This window comes from Solea senegalensis, linkage group LG21 (assembly GCF_019176455.1).
Source record: "Solea senegalensis isolate Sse05_10M linkage group LG21, IFAPA_SoseM_1, whole genome shotgun sequence".
NCBI lineage: Eukaryota > Metazoa > Chordata > Actinopteri > Pleuronectiformes > Soleidae > Solea > Solea senegalensis.
This window is the reverse complement of record NC_058040.1, coordinates 7,875,110-7,892,078: the sequence shown is the minus strand read 5'-3', so window position 1 is coordinate 7,892,078 and position 16,969 is coordinate 7,875,110. Positions and strand designations below refer to the sequence as shown.

At 42.3% G+C, this 16,969-nt stretch overlaps 2 protein-coding genes across 3 annotated transcripts; both read left to right on the top strand.

The window, feature by feature from the left end:
• The first annotated feature begins 150 nt into the window (after positions 1-150).
• btc (betacellulin, epidermal growth factor family member) lies at positions 151-9,559 on the top strand. Of its 2 annotated transcripts, none has more exons than XM_044012837.1 (5): positions 151-487; positions 1,098-1,175; positions 4,021-4,123; positions 5,476-5,622; positions 6,851-9,559. In XM_044012837.1, the coding sequence occupies exons 1-5, from the start codon at positions 448-450 to the stop codon at positions 6,987-6,989; spliced, it is 507 nt and encodes a 168-aa protein (XP_043868772.1). In that variant the 5' UTR covers positions 151-447; the 3' UTR covers positions 6,990-9,559. The 2 variants fall into 2 exon arrangements, with proteins under 2 accessions (XP_043868772.1, XP_043868771.1); XM_044012836.1 differs by having other exon boundaries at positions 1,068-1,175.
• A 1,947-nt stretch (positions 9,560-11,506) lies between these two features.
• Positions 11,507-13,519, top strand: rxfp3 (relaxin family peptide receptor 3). Its single transcript, XM_044012835.1, has one exon. It carries the CDS (start codon positions 11,656-11,658, stop codon positions 12,886-12,888), a length of 1,233 nt encoding a protein of 410 aa, XP_043868770.1. The 5' UTR covers positions 11,507-11,655; the 3' UTR covers positions 12,889-13,519.
• The last annotated feature ends 3,450 nt before the right edge of the window (positions 13,520-16,969 follow it).

Here is a 16,969-nt window from a genome sequence, read left to right as displayed (position 1 = left end):
GGTGTTCTGTGACGAGGAAACAAACCTGCGCAGCTTGAATGGAGTCTTATTCTCCTTTAAAGGTGTGGGCGGGCAGCAGAGAGAAGAGTTCAGTTTCAGTGCCAACCCCCTTTTTCTATTCTCACACACACACTCTCACAAACACACACACACACACACACACATACACGCCGGAGTTGCAGTCCAGTCACAGTCCAGGGAGCTTGTTTGAGCTGTGTGTGTGTGTGTGCTCCTGGTTACTGCCTCAGACTTTTCTGTCAGATTATGAGTTTACCTGCCATCAATGAAGAGCCAAAACACGACACGTCACTGGGGAACTTTCACCGCGTGTTCACACCTCCTGCAAAGGTCATTAACCTCTGAGAAAGGACTGATCCGGTCTGACGTCTACTCTCCAATAACACTGAACCTTCATGTATCGGATGAGCCTTTTGATCAAGCAAGGAAATGGCCATGGTGTACAGACTCTATGTAGGAATTGTGACAGGTAAAGTTTGTGTATCCTTTTCCTTAAATGTGTGTTCACCTTACTTAACAGAGGGCTGTTTGATAAAGTAACATTCACTTATCTATCATATACTGTAACATATTTTGCCAATCTTAAACTGGCGCAAAGCGCTGTCTGCATATGCTTACATAATACATTTTAACATGTTTTCTTCTCCTAAAATGCCCCGGAATCAGTTCATTTTGTTGTTGAAAGATATTTTAAAACCCGCTGGTGCTCTCAAAATAGTGCGACCGATTTCAGATTTGATGACAAATCTCGACTCTGCTCAGCTATTTGTACAGTACACCTCAGTGCTGGTTAATGATGAATTGAAGAGTCCATACACTGCTAATACACCACATCCCCTGTGTTACATGTCATTGTCAACACAGACTGCCCAAATATGAAATGACATGAGACACGAGCCAGACGTGGGTGTGGATGAGGGCTTTAATCATGACTCACCTCGCTCTTCACCTGTAATCTGGGCTTTTTAAGACCATCACTTTTGCAGGATGATGGTGGACTATGGTCATACGTTGGTGTGAATGTGTGTTATTTATGTTTCTGGCTGCAGCTCTGGCCTTATGCAAATATTGCCTCGCAGAGTGGAACGCCACCGAGGAGCCTGCCAATCCAACCGTAGACCACTGTCATCACCATGACAACAGAGACAATTGCACAGGTTGGTCTATGGCCAGAAGGGTGAGGGGTGGAAACTTTCGTGGTGTCATAAATGGATGGTTGCTTTGAAGGTGGTGAGGAAAAATTAGAAACATTTTATTTAAAAAAAACAAAAACAATAAAAAAAAACTATGTAAACAAGAAGATAGAGCATTGTATTCAATTCAATTCAAACTGTATTAGGGACACAACAAGTGTCACACACACATCATATATTTACATACAGGTTGGAGCGCCAGTGGTTCCACATTCTAGATGAGAACCTGACAGAGCTCAGTTTAAAGTTGGTTAAGGCTAAAATAATAGCATTTACAGAGTCAGATAACCTACACATGCATCTATATATTCATTGTATGAATTCCCACAATCGTTTTCTAAAGTCTATCGATCTAAGGTGTCTGCATGAAGATGTTTCACAACAAGAGAGGTGCTAATTTAACTGGCATCCATTATGTATTATTCAAACGTTATTCAAACTCCATTATGGACCCAATGAGCCATGGTGAATGTAAATCTCATGATGTAAATCTATTTTTTTAGATTTACATCATCACCACGGCTCATTGGGTGCATAATGGAGTTAGCAGGACATAACAATATCTTGGATGTTCTTCAAATAAATTATTAGCACCAATCGTTGAGCTTCAGGTCAGATACCGGAGATGGGAGAAAGTCCCAAGTCACTGTTGCAAGAATCAAGTAAGTCAAGTCGAGTCCCGGCTTTAAATCAAACAAGTTACAAGTAAAGTCGTATGAATATAGAAGATGATTTCCAAGATATTCCACATTAAAATATGCATAAAAAAAGAACTGCTAGAGTTGTATCTGTAACAGAAACACTGTATCACTCCCCATGGTCCCATACAACTGAATTGTCTATAAAAAAAAAATCTATAATTAACATCAATAGAGTGAAAAGAAATAAAACTACAGAGCCTAAAATGTAAAGAATATTGACATTAGACCTACATTAAACCATGGAAATTTCACATTGTGGTGTTGGTGTCGCTCGGTTGCCAGGTTTGTACGTTTGTATTTGAGAAAATGGAAATTCCATAAGTCTAAGTCAAGTCAAGTCTTTTTACCAAGTCAAGCAAGTCTCAACTCCTCAAATTTGCGACTCAAGTCAGACTTGAGTCGAGTCACGTGACTCCAGTCCCCCTCCTCTGTCAAATACCACAGTGCAGCATGCAAGTTTTCCTTGTGGTGGGACCCATTTCACTCTATAGGAGTGTAATTTTAACTAAGATTGTGTAATTGCAGGGTTATGGTTCCTTTGACATTAGTCCTACTGGCACCTGTATACTTTTTAGGGCTAAATCACATATAATTAAGTTTCTCACTGAGACATTCAACAGTTCCAGTCATTTATAGCATAAGAATTGTAACATAACAGCCTTTGCTTTATGCTAAATATAAAAACTGGCTGCTTCGCTTATTGACTCAAAGACAAATGAAGGGAGAAGCGAGGATTCTAAAACAATAACTGCTTTCACATTTCATCCTTGGTCCAATATAACTGACATGACAGAAATCGAGCAAATACGCGTGCAGTTCGCAAACTATTTCCGTTCAACTTTGTTGGGGGAGGTTCTTTTTTGTCAGCGAGCCGCCTCTCATGTTTCAGCTCACAACCGAAGCGCTCTCATTGATGTCACATGACCGGCAGTATTGTTTTACAAGCCTGCTTTCAAGCATAATCTCATGGGAATGGGTTGTAAAGATAGCGGCGGCCTGTGACACCAGAGCCACCATGTATAACCGATGGTCAGAAGTCCAGCATTATGGCCCACACTGGCATCTGTGGGGCGGTGATTTACTGTGTGTGTGTGTGTGTGAGGAGGACAAGGGGAGACGGACATACACAAACGATCATGTGCCTAATTCAGCAAAGAATGATATTACTCTGTTCATGGGAGCAGATGACGCTAGGCTTTTTTGCTGGCTCTGAATAGTCCGCCTTTCTCTCCAGATCATATTACAAACTGTCTAATTATAGCGGGCTATAACAGGAGGTGAGGGTGCAGGTTAGTGAAGCAATTTTGAAACTGATTAAAACTGAAGGCGATTCAAACGTTGCCTTTATTGCCAAAAAAAAAAAAAATCCATTTTAAAGATTAATGACACATGCGCTTATTTTTAAATGACTAAGCCCTGCAATAGCTATAAAGTCAAATGTGTGTAACCAATTTGTGCGTTCTATATATCAGGCGGATCCGCAATTACTGTGGTGACAGTTCTCTGTGACTCATACTGTACAAGTGTGCCTGTGAATGGTTGATTGGACCTTGCATTCAAACTGGACGTGCCACCACAGTAAATGGGACTTGCACGCTTGTGGTGCTTCGCTTAATTCTTCTATATGACCCTTGTAGTTCAGTTTATTGTTATATCCGGTTTTACCAGAAGTGCCTGAACCCAACCAAATTGGAGGGCAAAATATGGGCAACACTGGTCTGTGCAAGGAAAGAAAGGAAAGGAAAAGAGGAGTGAGTTTATAAGAATTTACTATTTCTTAACTATTTCTTAACCAGAGATAACCTCAAAGGTGATGTGTCCAATTGTCCATGTCCGTCTGTTCAGAATTGCCACGCTTGACACATAATAATCACTCAATTTCCAGGGATTGATAAAAGTGATTTTGATTATGATCACAGATGAGAGCGATATTGGTCAACTGCCTTGTGCATGGCTACAGGGCCACTTTTCTAATCAACCATTATCTGCATAGATTTCCCCAACATTTTGCAACCATCCATATGCTGTGAACTTTGAAAGGGAAAAATAAACGCTGCACGTACTGCACCTCAAATGTGTCATTCAATTTTGTGTCCCAACGAATGCAGAGGAGTGGAGCGGCCATTTCTCCACATGTCCAGAGGAATTCAAGCACTACTGTGTCCACGGAGAGTGTCGTTACGTTGAAGAACAGAAGACGCCGTCCTGCAGGTGAGAAACATCTACATACTGCAAAGGGAGGGAAACTATAGCGACCATGGGGAAATATGGAGCAATGAGAGGGGAGTCAAATGACCTCAATGCAGAGTAGATGAAAGAGAAACCATAACAAAGGTTGTTGTTTGATGTCACAGTAAATCCTCACCTAAGCTATGTTTCCACCAAGCAGTAACCAGTGCCATTTATCTTGGACAAATAAACCCTGAGGGCCACACTGCTGTAGTGGTTAGCACTCTCGCCTTGCAGCAAGAAGACCCGGGTTTGAGCCCCGGTTGGAACAAGGGCCTTTCTGCATGAAGTTTGCATGTTCTCCCCGTGTGTGCGTGGGTTCTCTCCGGGTTCTCCGGCTTCCTCCCACAGTCCAAAAACATGCAATGTGGGGATCAGGCAAATTGGACACTCTAAACTGACCATAGGAGTGAGTGTGAGATTGAATGGTTGTTTGTCTCTATCTGTGTGTGTGGCCCTGCGATGGACTGGCGAACTGTCCAGGGTGTACCCCGCCTATCGCCCGATGTAGCTGAGATTGGCACGGCACCCCCCGCGACCCTCTGGTAGAGGATAAAGCGGTTAGATGATGATGAAATAAACCCTGATCTATGTCGGGCCAGACGGCGATCTCTGCGTCAGCCATCGTAGTATGACATCACACCAACTCTAAGGAGTATCGCCAAACATCAGAAACTTCAGAAAGAAACATACTGTCATAATGCATAATGAGTATGTTTAGAAAAATCCCTCCTCTGTCAATCAGTCAACCCTTTAGGTGTTGAACCTCTGAGTTAGTTAAACCAACAGAAGCGAGCCAAAAAAAAGCTACAGTACGTCAAACAAATAACTGCTTAAAGTCGAACTCCACTCAAGTGCAATAATTACCCAGTCATGTATAAAGTACCTCAAAGGGATACTTTATACTGCTAGTCTTCATGTGTCCTTGAGCAAGACACTTAATCTCATGTTGAAGCGTGTGAATGGGTGAATGGCAAAACCGTAGTGTAAAGCAGCTCATCAAGACTAGAAAGGTGTTTTATAAAAACAGACTATTACTCTTCTTCTGATTTTATTTGGTGGTAACGAGTATCAAAGATAGTTAGAGGAAATGTAGTGGAGTAAAAGTAAAATTTACTGGAAATACAAACAGAGTAAAGTACAGGTATTTGTACTTTATTACATTACAACACTGTATAAACTAACCTGAAGGCTGAGTTTCTTCCATTTCATGTGCCAAAGTGTGTTTGTGGCACTCATTTAATTCATTGAACCCCAAATTGCAATCAAAAGATTGTAAGAAAACTGACATCATCTTATGAAACTAAAAGCCGCTATTACTGTCTTTGTCTCAGGTGTGCGCCTGGTTATGTCGGCTACAGGTGTCAATACGTGGACTTGGACTGGCAGAAAGCAGAGAAGCGACAAATCATCATCGCATGCGTCGTCGTCGGACTCCTTCTCCTCATTCTTCTAATTGTCTTCATCTTCTTTTGTTCACAGTAAGTCTTGAAGTTATTATTATTATTATTAGTAGTAGTAATGGAATTAATGAATTATAATTATGCAGATGGTTGTAAGGGTTTCAGAGCTACATACCATGATACCCATTAGCCATAGTCCCTGTTGCTATGGCGTAGAAGATTATCACTTTCCCCAGCAGCAGCAGCAGCAACATAAATTCTACCTCTAATTTACCGACAAGCTTCCCGCTGGGTAATTTGATTTGCTTCCATAAATGTACCTTTGAATTTACACTTATATATCCTCCACTGACGATTACATGTAGACATTCTTTTGATTTCTTTTTTTATTCGATAACACGTCACTGCAGCTGCAGCTGCTTATCTACTGAAGCAGCTGTAGTGAATTAGCCGGGTGAGTTTCATGTCAACGCAAGCGGGAGAACAATTCCAAGTGTAAGGCATGTAACATCATTACAGGTCAATAGGACTATTATTATTAGGAGTAGTATTATTATTATGGATTATGCTTTAGACGTGCTGCAAAGGCCTTGCTTTGTGGAAGCCACAATCTTTTGTCGCACTGTTTCTGGTTGTTTCTGGTTCTGGTTTGCTGGTGCTAATCCCATCTGACGTAGGGCAAAAGGCAGGGTTATTAATTGTTACACATTGGCCCGTTAAGTGGATTTACTTACTTTTGGCAAGATAATGTGGGACTATTCCTTTAACCCTTAGAACCCCAAGACTATTTAGGCTGCCTTTTTTCCATCACTATGTTAAGATGTATACACAGAGGCTATGAGAATGTACAATATAGACTGTCTTTTTTTTCCAGCACAACCTACAGGCAATCTGATTAAATGAAACTATATAAACACACCTGAGCAAAAAGTAATCCATTGTTTTAAAAATCGGATTGAATTTGTGAAATTTGGAATTCGCTTGGCTCGTTTTTATGAACAAAAGTAAGGTCAATCTGTCTGCAAACTTGTGCTCAACTATTGCTTCTGGTTTTCAAGAAATAAAATACACCTAACTTTGACTCAACAACACATAAAAAGACGTGAAGTTGTAACCTATAAACACATACACACTTAAGATGCCCATTGAAGGAGTTGTGTATTATTCCCATGGCAATTTATCAAGGGTGCACCATGCATCAATGGAAGTTGTGCTTTCTTTGCTGTTTCTGCTGCATGTACAGTATATGCCAGTTAGATAATACATGACGCCTTCATTCTGTGTGATATCTTTGTCTCTCTGTTAGTCGTAGGTACAGACTGTGTTGGCGGAAAGGAAGACGCAGGGAAGAACCGAGGAACGGGTCAGAGAAGCTCAGTATGATGGACACCCGAGCCACGCACACCGTCCCGACACCAGACACGACAGACACTCATGCCGTATGAGACGTGCGTGTATGTGTGTGTGTGTGTGTGAGTGTGAGTGAGTGGGTGCATGCACACGTGTGGGAATGGTTTTGGATAACAGGGATCCATGCTGTCCATTGTGTGACAGCTGCTGCCTTTCGTCTCCTTCACAATGAAGGCAAATGTGCTGGTGGAGTTACGTCAGGCAGGGGCACACAGGATTTTCAAGCCCCTCTTCTCTTGACGGGCAGCTGTGTTGGGGACTGCTGCAGAGAAAAGAAGATGCTCCCTCCTGGATTCATCACTCACACAAGCCGGAGATGAGTGATGCACTGGTTGTGTCCAGGCGAGGACGTTCGTCCCCGCTGTGGTGGAGCTACAGGCACTTGTTGCCTTCCACTTCCACTGCTGGCTGCATAGCTCTAAATAAACTGTTGCTATTTTGGAAGAAGTTGTGACGCCAGCTGGCAGCCAGTGATAACAACTGATGATGTTGTTAGTCCATGTTGGATAAGACACCGAGAGGAAAAGTGACTGTGTGAAAATACTACACTCCATGCTCCTCTATACGTTTGAGGGTACTCTTGTATACAAACCATTGAATGTATGTATATAGACATTAGACTACAAGCAGCTACAGCATAGGCTACTGCAGTTTAGAGTCATACTATTTCTGCTGTGTTTACTACCTTCACTTTAGTGTCATTTATATTGACTTTTTTAAGCACAAAATCAACAGCTCTGATCACATAATCGCTCTGTGCACACTCACTCAGAATGTCGTTACTTGTCAACACTAGCAATGCAAAAGGAAACCTCACATATTACTAAAGGTTGCAGTCCAGGTTACTCTGAGAGGAGAGAGGACAAGGAGAAGTTGTGCTGCAGGATTTATTTTTTTTGATCCGTATATTTGGAGCCGGGCAGCCTCCGAGCTACAGAGGCAGAACAGCTGAGCCTGTGTGTGGAGGCTCCACTGAGGTGAAAGTGCTCCACTGTGTGAGACAGTTTCCACACTGCCAGCGTTTCACTGGCCGTATCTATCTCTATGTACGTTGATTCTACGTCTAAATGCAGAATTGGGACATTCTGGAGATCTTGGAATGAACACGTCTATTCTACTTGTCATTAATGCAAATTTTCTCCTCGCAAAGTGTCAGTTACAGTTGCACAGCCCTCGCTTTATAAGAAAAGATACTCTTGTGTTTTGCAAGCGATGTTTCTCAACCAGGCCTCGCTCTGTTATCCGTGTCACAGTCTACTCCAGTTTCCTCTTTTTCGCTCCTCGACAGTCTCCCATTCCCCTTGAATATTCCAGTAGTTGTAACTCTCTATGCAGGTCATCGGTTTCAAATGTTCAAAGCTGCCCGCCATGCAAACGAGCAGCCAAGGAATGTGCAGATTAAGTATGGATCGCACTCGCTTCCAGGTGATTGTACTTTGGTTGCGGTTTTATTATGCTGCAGTGTTGCCATGGTGCTGGTGTCTAACCAGAGGGAGACAGACACTGTGAGCCATTCTTAAAAGTGTGAACATTACACGATACGGTCCTGTGACATAATGTAACTTCATCTTGCAGGCACACAGTAGTTATCGTTTGTCTCGGGTTCGTCACTGATACCAACAATGTTTTAATTTGAGCTCTTTTCGGAAGTTCAGGCCGCCTGAGAAACTGGGTCACTCTCGGCCGACGTGCGACAGGAAGATGGTAATGTTTGATAAGATTAAAACAACACGATAGTAAAGTTTACAGTGCACACGCTGCGTGGTGCATTTTGTTATGGATGTATCTCAACTGCCGCCTTAGTTTTTTATGCATTGTCCAAATGATAGAAAAACAACAACAAAAACAACTAAAAGACATGTCACAGCTTGAGAGAAACGATCAAAACTCTTAGTTTCATAATTCATCCCTTTGTTGTCCACAACCTGTCGTCTGGATGCGAAAACACCTGATCACAGCATGAATACAAACACAGGATTCAAAGGAATAATGGGCAAATTGTTACCTTTGGACAGAGCCAGGCTGTGTAACTTTGTTTTCACTCTCCGTACTCAGATAAGCAAACCTGAGTTTCTCTTAAAGTCACCTTAGTTGTGGCTCCTTCAGGCCACAAAAACTCTCTTCACAAATGGTTTTGTGCACAGTCTGTTAGAAATGGGTAATATAAGAAGGACCCAGTTGTTTGGAAACATGCCTGCCCTTAATTAACTGGTTTAATCGGTTGATGCGAGTTTGGCCCTTTTCACAGTGAAACAAAGCCGACTAATTTCAGGGTCTATCCAGAGGCGAAAATGAAGTTTAACTGGGGAAATTAGTTTTTCAGCAATGGGCCAAGAAGTGACACAGCATGTTTTTGTATTTGTTGTATTTTGTATTCAGCAAGGACATCTACTCTCTCTCTCTCTCATCTACGACTGAGGTAATTTTAGGCTGTCATCAAAACATTGACAGCAGTGGAATGTCAGAGTTTCTATATGAGGGGTGTGTCTGCCGGACTTGGAAATACGAGGCTGATAAGACGGAATGATACCAGCCAGACGCTTGTGCTGGAGCTGTTTGATTTGGACGCAGTAAAAATGTCTTTCATTAAAAAAAATGGACTGTTGTTTTGTTGTGGTGGATATTAGACTGGGTACAACACACACACACACATATATACAGATTTGCAGCAACTACTAATCGTTCCATCTGCTCTCATTTGGTTTCCCTTCAAGATGGTGACTACAACAGCTGAGTACCAAACAGTTTGGCAGGCAGGGTGATAAAGATTACTGCAGCACTCTGGACGTCACATACATCAGAGCAAGGGGGGGCGCGGGGGTGCGGCGTGCTGCTGGGCTGGGCCCTTCGATTTCTGCAGGTTGTGGATTTTTCATTAACACCACTGGAGGTCAGCAGAGCATCACAGCCATTTACAATACTGAAGACATATCAATGGAGTCTATGAAAAAACCCTGGTAAATAGACCCTGGTATTTAACTGAAAGAAAAATGTGATGGTACTTGTTATGATCGGTTATTCAAACTGTTTTCTATTTAAAACAGTTGAAATCAGTTCCACAGAGAGCATTGTTGAGATTTTGCGTTCCTGCACTGCCACTGTACATACACAAATGCTCCCTCAGTCAGGTCTGATAGTATTGCTTGACAGAACCCATTTTCAGATAAAGGATGTAGCATTCAAATAATAATAATAATAACTTCTCTTCACAAAGACCAAACAGGGGCAGAATAATAATAACAGCAACAATTTTCACCAAAGGCCCCCAAAGTCTCTGGAAGTGCCCCTGCTTCCTTTTTCATTTTATTAATCGTACCTAATGTGAATGCAGGGCAGGCACAGAGTATTTTATTTGAACAATGTGGCATTGGATCTTTCCCCCACACACATAATGCGTCAATGGATTTTATATTAGTCTAAAAGCACAATATATATGTGATTAGAGCACAGACCAACTGCTTACGGCAGAGCATTTCCTGCCCCTGAATACATTTGTCTCCTCTATTGGAGGTTCAGAGAGGTCCTGACATGTTGATTTCTGCAGAAGATGTGTGTGTTGTACAAGACCAAAATACCAAAGTGAAAGTCCATTACACAGACAACCTGGCAATTCTCTTTCGTTTTGATAGCCGTCAAAAATGTGGTCCAGGCGCCAAGAACGTCTTTTTCTTTTTTAATCACACAGATGTATGTCTTTTTAAATGACAAAACATGTTCACATTAAAACTCAATCCGCCTGTCTTGGGTGACCTGAGCGAACCATGGCCAAGAGGAAAGGGAATGGACACATAACTGCATAGAAGGTCGCCAGTTCAAATCCCTGTTCATCGCCCCTGAGCAAGGCACCCAGATAAGTGCTGCCCACTGCTCGTGCAGTAATGCGGATGGGTTAAATGCAGAGATTAAATTCACTATCATTAATTGGTTCGTGTGCAAAAACGGAACCAATTCTTTAAATTCAATATCACGTAGCCTGTATTGGAAGACTTTCCTTAATCCCTTTTTGGACGAGCACTTTATTTTCTCCTCACCATTTCTCTTTGTCATCCACCTTTGTAATTATTCCCTGTGTTCTTCATCTCTTTGCTCCCTTTTCATTGTGCCAATCAGTGCTGCGACCCTTTAAGCCAAGGCAAAGTGGCATCATTAGAATTAGAATTTTGTTGTTTTGTTTTTTAAAACAAGGGCTTTGTGCTATTGTTGTTTAATTTCAATCTTAATTTCTTTTATTAATTTTTATCACTTGTGTGCTCTTTCTGGTACTTACTGAGGCAACTGTAACAAAACTAATTTCCTTCGGGATAATAAAAGTATTCTGATTCTAATTCTGATTGATTCTGATTAAAAGTTATGAGACAGCAGTTTAAAGATGGTGTTTCTTTCTTTCTTTATTTCTTTCTTTCTTTCTCCACATGAGATCCATCAACTCCACTTTGCGCCTGAGCGCTGCGTCAGGACGCTTTTTCCCCCCCACGACCGAGAGACTCCACAGCAACCTGGAAACCCACGCGCGCATCAGCGCTGCTGTCATTCCACTGGTCAGGTGGAAACACAGAAAACCTGACGCCTCTCTTCCACTGCATGTTTGGCTGTTATTGATAGAATCCAATATTTCTTTTTTGGTTTTATTTTTCCGCATTTGGATCTCGGAATGACTTAGCTGACTGAAAACCATCTTTTCTTTTCCTTTTTGGAGTTAAAATGTCTGGAGAATTTATCAATGGGAGTTACGAAGGCTCAGCGGGAATCGGGTTCAACTTCAGCTGCGTTTTCAACGCGACGAACACCAGCTCCTCCGCGGGGAACTTCCACCTGTCAGACTTCGACAGAAGTGAGGCTGTGGGAGACGGAGCTGCCGCTGTGAGGATTACAATATCTGTCATCTACTCTCTGGTGTGCGCGCTCGGTCTGGTTGGGAACTTACTGGTCCTGTATCTCATGAAGTCTAAGCGCGTTTGGAAAAAATCCTCCATCAACCTCTTCGTGACGAGTTTGGCAGTGACAGACTTCCAGTTCGTGCTGACGCTGCCGTTTTGGGCGGTGGAAAACGCGCTGGACTTCACGTGGCTTTTCGGCAGAGCCATGTGTAAGATCGTGTCCTATGTGACGGCTATGAACATGTACGCCAGCGTGTTTTTCCTCACAGCGATGAGCGTGGCGAGGTACTGCTCCCTCGCGTCTGCGCTCAAGGGCAGGAGGCGGCGGACGCGCTGCTGCTCCGCGCGGTGCATCACCGTTTTCATCTGGTTCGCCGCCGTCTCCGCCGCGCTGCCGCACGCGGTTTTCTCCACAACCGTCACAGTCTCCAACGAAGACCTGTGCCTGGTGAAATTCCCCGAGACCAACGGCACCAGCACGCAGTTCTGGCTGGGACTCTACCACTCTCAGAAAGTGCTGCTGGGCTTTGTGGTCCCCCTGGGCGTCATCTGCGTCTGTTACCTGCTCCTGTTGCGCTTCATCACCTCCAAAAACATCAACACCTCCAGCGCCAAACGACGCGCAAAGGTCACGAAGTCCGTCACCATCGTGGTGCTGTCCTTTTTCCTCTGCTGGCTGCCCAACCAGGCCCTGACAGCGTGGGGCATCCTCATCAAACTCAACGTGGTTCACTTCAGCTACGAGTACTACACCACACAGGCGTACGTGTTCCCCGTGTCCGTGTGTCTGGCGCACTCCAACAGCTGCCTCAACCCCATCCTGTACTGCCTGATGAGGCGGGAGTTCAGGAAAGCGCTGAAAAAACTCTTCTGGCAGATCACGTCGCCGGCTCTGACCACCATACGACCCATCACGGCCACGACAAAGCCAGAAACGGACGAGCAAGGACAGGTCCTGGTCCCCGTCAACGCCCCCGTGGAGCCCGCTGTGGTGTTTTATCCTCCGGGGGCAGTGATGCACAGTGACAGGCGAGATCTTCCACAAAACAGCACTTAGTCCAAAAACTGAGTTGATGTATTTATTTCTGTGTATTTATGTGTTCATTTCACTTTATTGCCGAGTCCAACCTGGATCTGGATCAAGGTTTAAAAGTGCAAACAGCGGCACCTTCATCATCCTCTCCGTCACCTGCGTGTGCACGGCTCGACAGAGTGGCGCATGTTTTCTGTTGCATTAAATGGAAAAGAGGATTTTAAATGTGCCACCTCATCTAATGACATTATTATTATTAATAATAATAATAATAATAATAATAATAAACATAAAGATGGACCTTTTTCTGTTCAGGATGAGAATGGTTACACTCAGGTGGACAGTAAGTTCATTCATCCATTCATTCATTCATTCATTAATACACTACACTCTTGTGTTACATTAATGGATACTGTATATAAATCCACATGGGTTCATTACATTGTATTCCATTCCATGCCAGAAAATCAGAAGTGGAAATGAATGAATTACATTTACTCATGTTACTGTAATGGAGTTGGTTTTTTTGTAATTTTACTTTTACTTAAGTATGTTTCTTTGGAAGTACTTTACTTGGCTACATTTTAATTCACATCCGTTACCGAGTAAAAATAAATAAATGCACACACTGAAAACTTTGGCAGTGAATGATGAGGACAGGTGAATTGGCACTAATAAAGGTCCCTGAGTGAGAAAGTTAAAGCACTTTAATTCATAAAGATTTGCCTTTGATTAAAAACAATTCATGTGACATGCGTGTCCCATGGTCCCCTTGTTAATAAAGTAACTATACTCTAAAGTAGAGTAAGATTTTAAACAAGCTACTTTTTGACTTGAGGACATTTGTTAAACCAGTACTTTAACTTATACTTAAGTAAATTCTTTTTTATTTTATCAAAGATAGTGGTACTTTTACTTGAGTAGAATATTTCAGTACTCTTTCCACCTCTGTAGAAAAGGCCCTAAAGAGGTAACAAATTACAAGAAAACACACACACACTGTTGTACTCAAAGGTTGACTACATGGATTATTCCTGTTTCACTTGTCTCAGGTGATTTGATCATACAGTGCATAACTCATTCTGAGCTCTCATTAGCTGCTGCTTTATCCTCCACGTGAGGGCCACACGGGACTGGAGCCAATCTCAGCGGATGTACTGGGGCAAAATGTGAAACAAACAATTATTTACTCACACTGGCACCTACGGTCAATTCAGAGTGTCCCATTAATTAATAAATGAATTAATTGTTTTTGGACTGTGGGAGGAAACTGAATGCAAATTCCACGTCCCTCAGTCAACTGGGATTCAAACTGGTGACCTTCTTGCTGTGAAGCGACAATGCTAGCCACTGCCCCACCGGGTAAACTCTCACTCAGAGCTACGTGTTGTAAATATTGAAGATAATCTGTTCTGTGATCAGTAAATGAGAATTAAAAACATTTATTGAGTGTGACCTCGTTTTTTCGGGGGGGTGGGGTGGGGGGGTAGAAAGGTCTTCAGACTCTAATGAGCTGATCGAGCAGAGATAAGTGTAATTGCTCATATCCCAACAAAGGACACAATAATCTGAACATTTCTAATAGAGCGTGCGTGAATCCAACCATGAATAATTCAATTGAAAACATATGGAACATTGGACACTGTTGGTTTATGGGGAAATTAGAATAAATAGAATTCCGAATAAGGGTCCTAAGCAGCAGCATCAACCACTTATAGGAAATGCTGCCATACTGTATGCACAGTAATGTTTCCTCATGGCACTCCAAATATTTCCCTTTAAATATTATCACCTAAAATAATATTTATAATTCCAGGTCATGTTAAAGTCTTCATGTGGTGTTTGCAGATGAAGGTGCTCGTCATCCTCCACACACTTCAATTCAATTTGAATCACATCAATTATGTCTTAAACAGTCACAATAAATAGTAGATTTTTGGTTGTTTTTTTGAAAACATTGTGAGTGGCACTAACTTTCCATAACAATTATAATTTTCTGCTTATGGATCTATGAGCAAATTAACTGATGCATACATCCACAGGACCACCTGATACGAAATGAGCGCAATTGCCACACCTGAGTGCTCTGACACACAAGCGTGCACGCACACACACACGCACGCACACGTGCATAACATGTAATACAGTGACTGTGATCACTCTGTGTCGCACTGACTTTTTATTGTTTCATTTATGTTAACGTTTGAATAAGACACAGGTCCCCACAACATAAGGAATACCAGGTACACATACAGACACACACACACACACTATAGACATAACACATTCCCAAGCCCCTTACCTTAACCATCACAACTAAGTTTCTAAACTTAACCCTTACCCTAACCCCAATCTTAACCTAATTCTAACCCTAAAAGCCGTTTAAAGTTGTCCTCAAAAAGATAGATTTAAAAAAAAAAGTTTTTTGACTTGCACGCTCCTCAATAGACGGTGAAATAATCACATTGTGCTGCCGAAGACCTTTTGATTTGCTTTGAGCGTGATTTCCAAAGATGTTCAGAAAAATATGAAATATGAAGGGCGAAAAAAAGCGCATATTGGGTCTGATTCACTGTGTTAAAAAAAAAACACGCAAAACCTTGACGGCTGTGAATTTTAGCTGGGAGCGCTTACAGTGCCATCAGACACGGCCTTGGTCCTCTGTAGGTGTCCGTGAGCTTCAGTTGTACAACAGAGTGAAGACATGCTTAGAAACGTGAGCTGGCTACTGATGTCAGCCCCCACAAAAGCCTGGCAGCGGAGAAAAACTACAATGAAGAGCATGGAGAATGGAAGAATCATCCACCGCTCACAAGGAAAGGTGACACCACTCCTGTGACACAGCCTTTTTTTTTTGTTCTTGTGCAAATGGATTTCTGCCAACGTGCTTCCTACAGTGCAGGAGTTACACTTGTTCATCTTTGAATAATAACTTGTTTCGCCTTTTTTTATCCCCCACAGAAAATGATATTTGCAATGACACAGACTGTGCTCCCCCGCTCTCTCTAGTTCGCTGAAAAATACGGAGTCTGGCAATTATATTCACATCAAAAGGTTGAACTTTGACACAAGACGTCTGCTTCTTAAACTTTTAAGTCCAGTCCCAGTGTGTGCACCGCGGAAGCTTGGAATGGATGGAGGCAGGATCGGCTCCACAAATAATTCACCACTAAGGCTGGCAGCTGCAGTAAAACACCAAAGACATGAAGGCTTCGGACTATAGCGTAAGACATATACATGGAGAATCTTTGCTCTCAGCAGGTGACAAACAGCTGCCTGGTGTCAAACTTTGCACATTCGCTACATCTTTCTGCAGACACAGCGACTGCTGCAACAGGAAGTTACATGTTTTTGACAGGGGGTTCATTTCAAAGGTTCCCTGTGTAACACTGACACAACAGTGGTTCTCACACGTTTTTAATCCAAGTGGCACCTGAGAAATACTGCGCTCCCGAGGCAAAAACATCATCACAGGCCAAGCAAAGAGAGACTTTTCACAGGAGGCAGATTTATTGCGAATAACATAACTTGCTCCTCTTCCTCACATTTACTTTACACCCTGGTATAATATAATTAAATAAAGATTATTTTTTTGTTATTTGTTTCATTTGCTACACACTCAAATTTCCTCAGTTCCACGCCTGGTATATACAGTAGAACAGTGTTTCTGATTGCACCACCAGTGGATGCTCGCGTACCACTGGTGGTCCACGTACCACAGTTTGAGAACTGTGGGATTAGACTCTACATACGCATGGATGTATGAGTGCACAATTATTTCAAAGCCTTGGAATAAGCTTTTTACTGTATATGTACTTGTATGGGAAAACTGGTCTTGTTTTACACCAGGGGTGCCAAACATACGGCTCGCAGGCCAGGAACGGCCCACCAGAGGATGAATTTGTGAAAATTGAATGTAAAATAAATGATAAACTTTCAACATAATATGGTTGAAATTGCACTTGTTTTTCTCAATAAATTTCAGGTTGTTCATCATATGTTTTGTAAAAAAGACGCTTCATTAAATGTAAAACAAAGGGAAACATTTCGAGTTCTTGTTGTTTATAGGCTATTATGCAATTCTTTTACTGGTCCGGCTCACTTG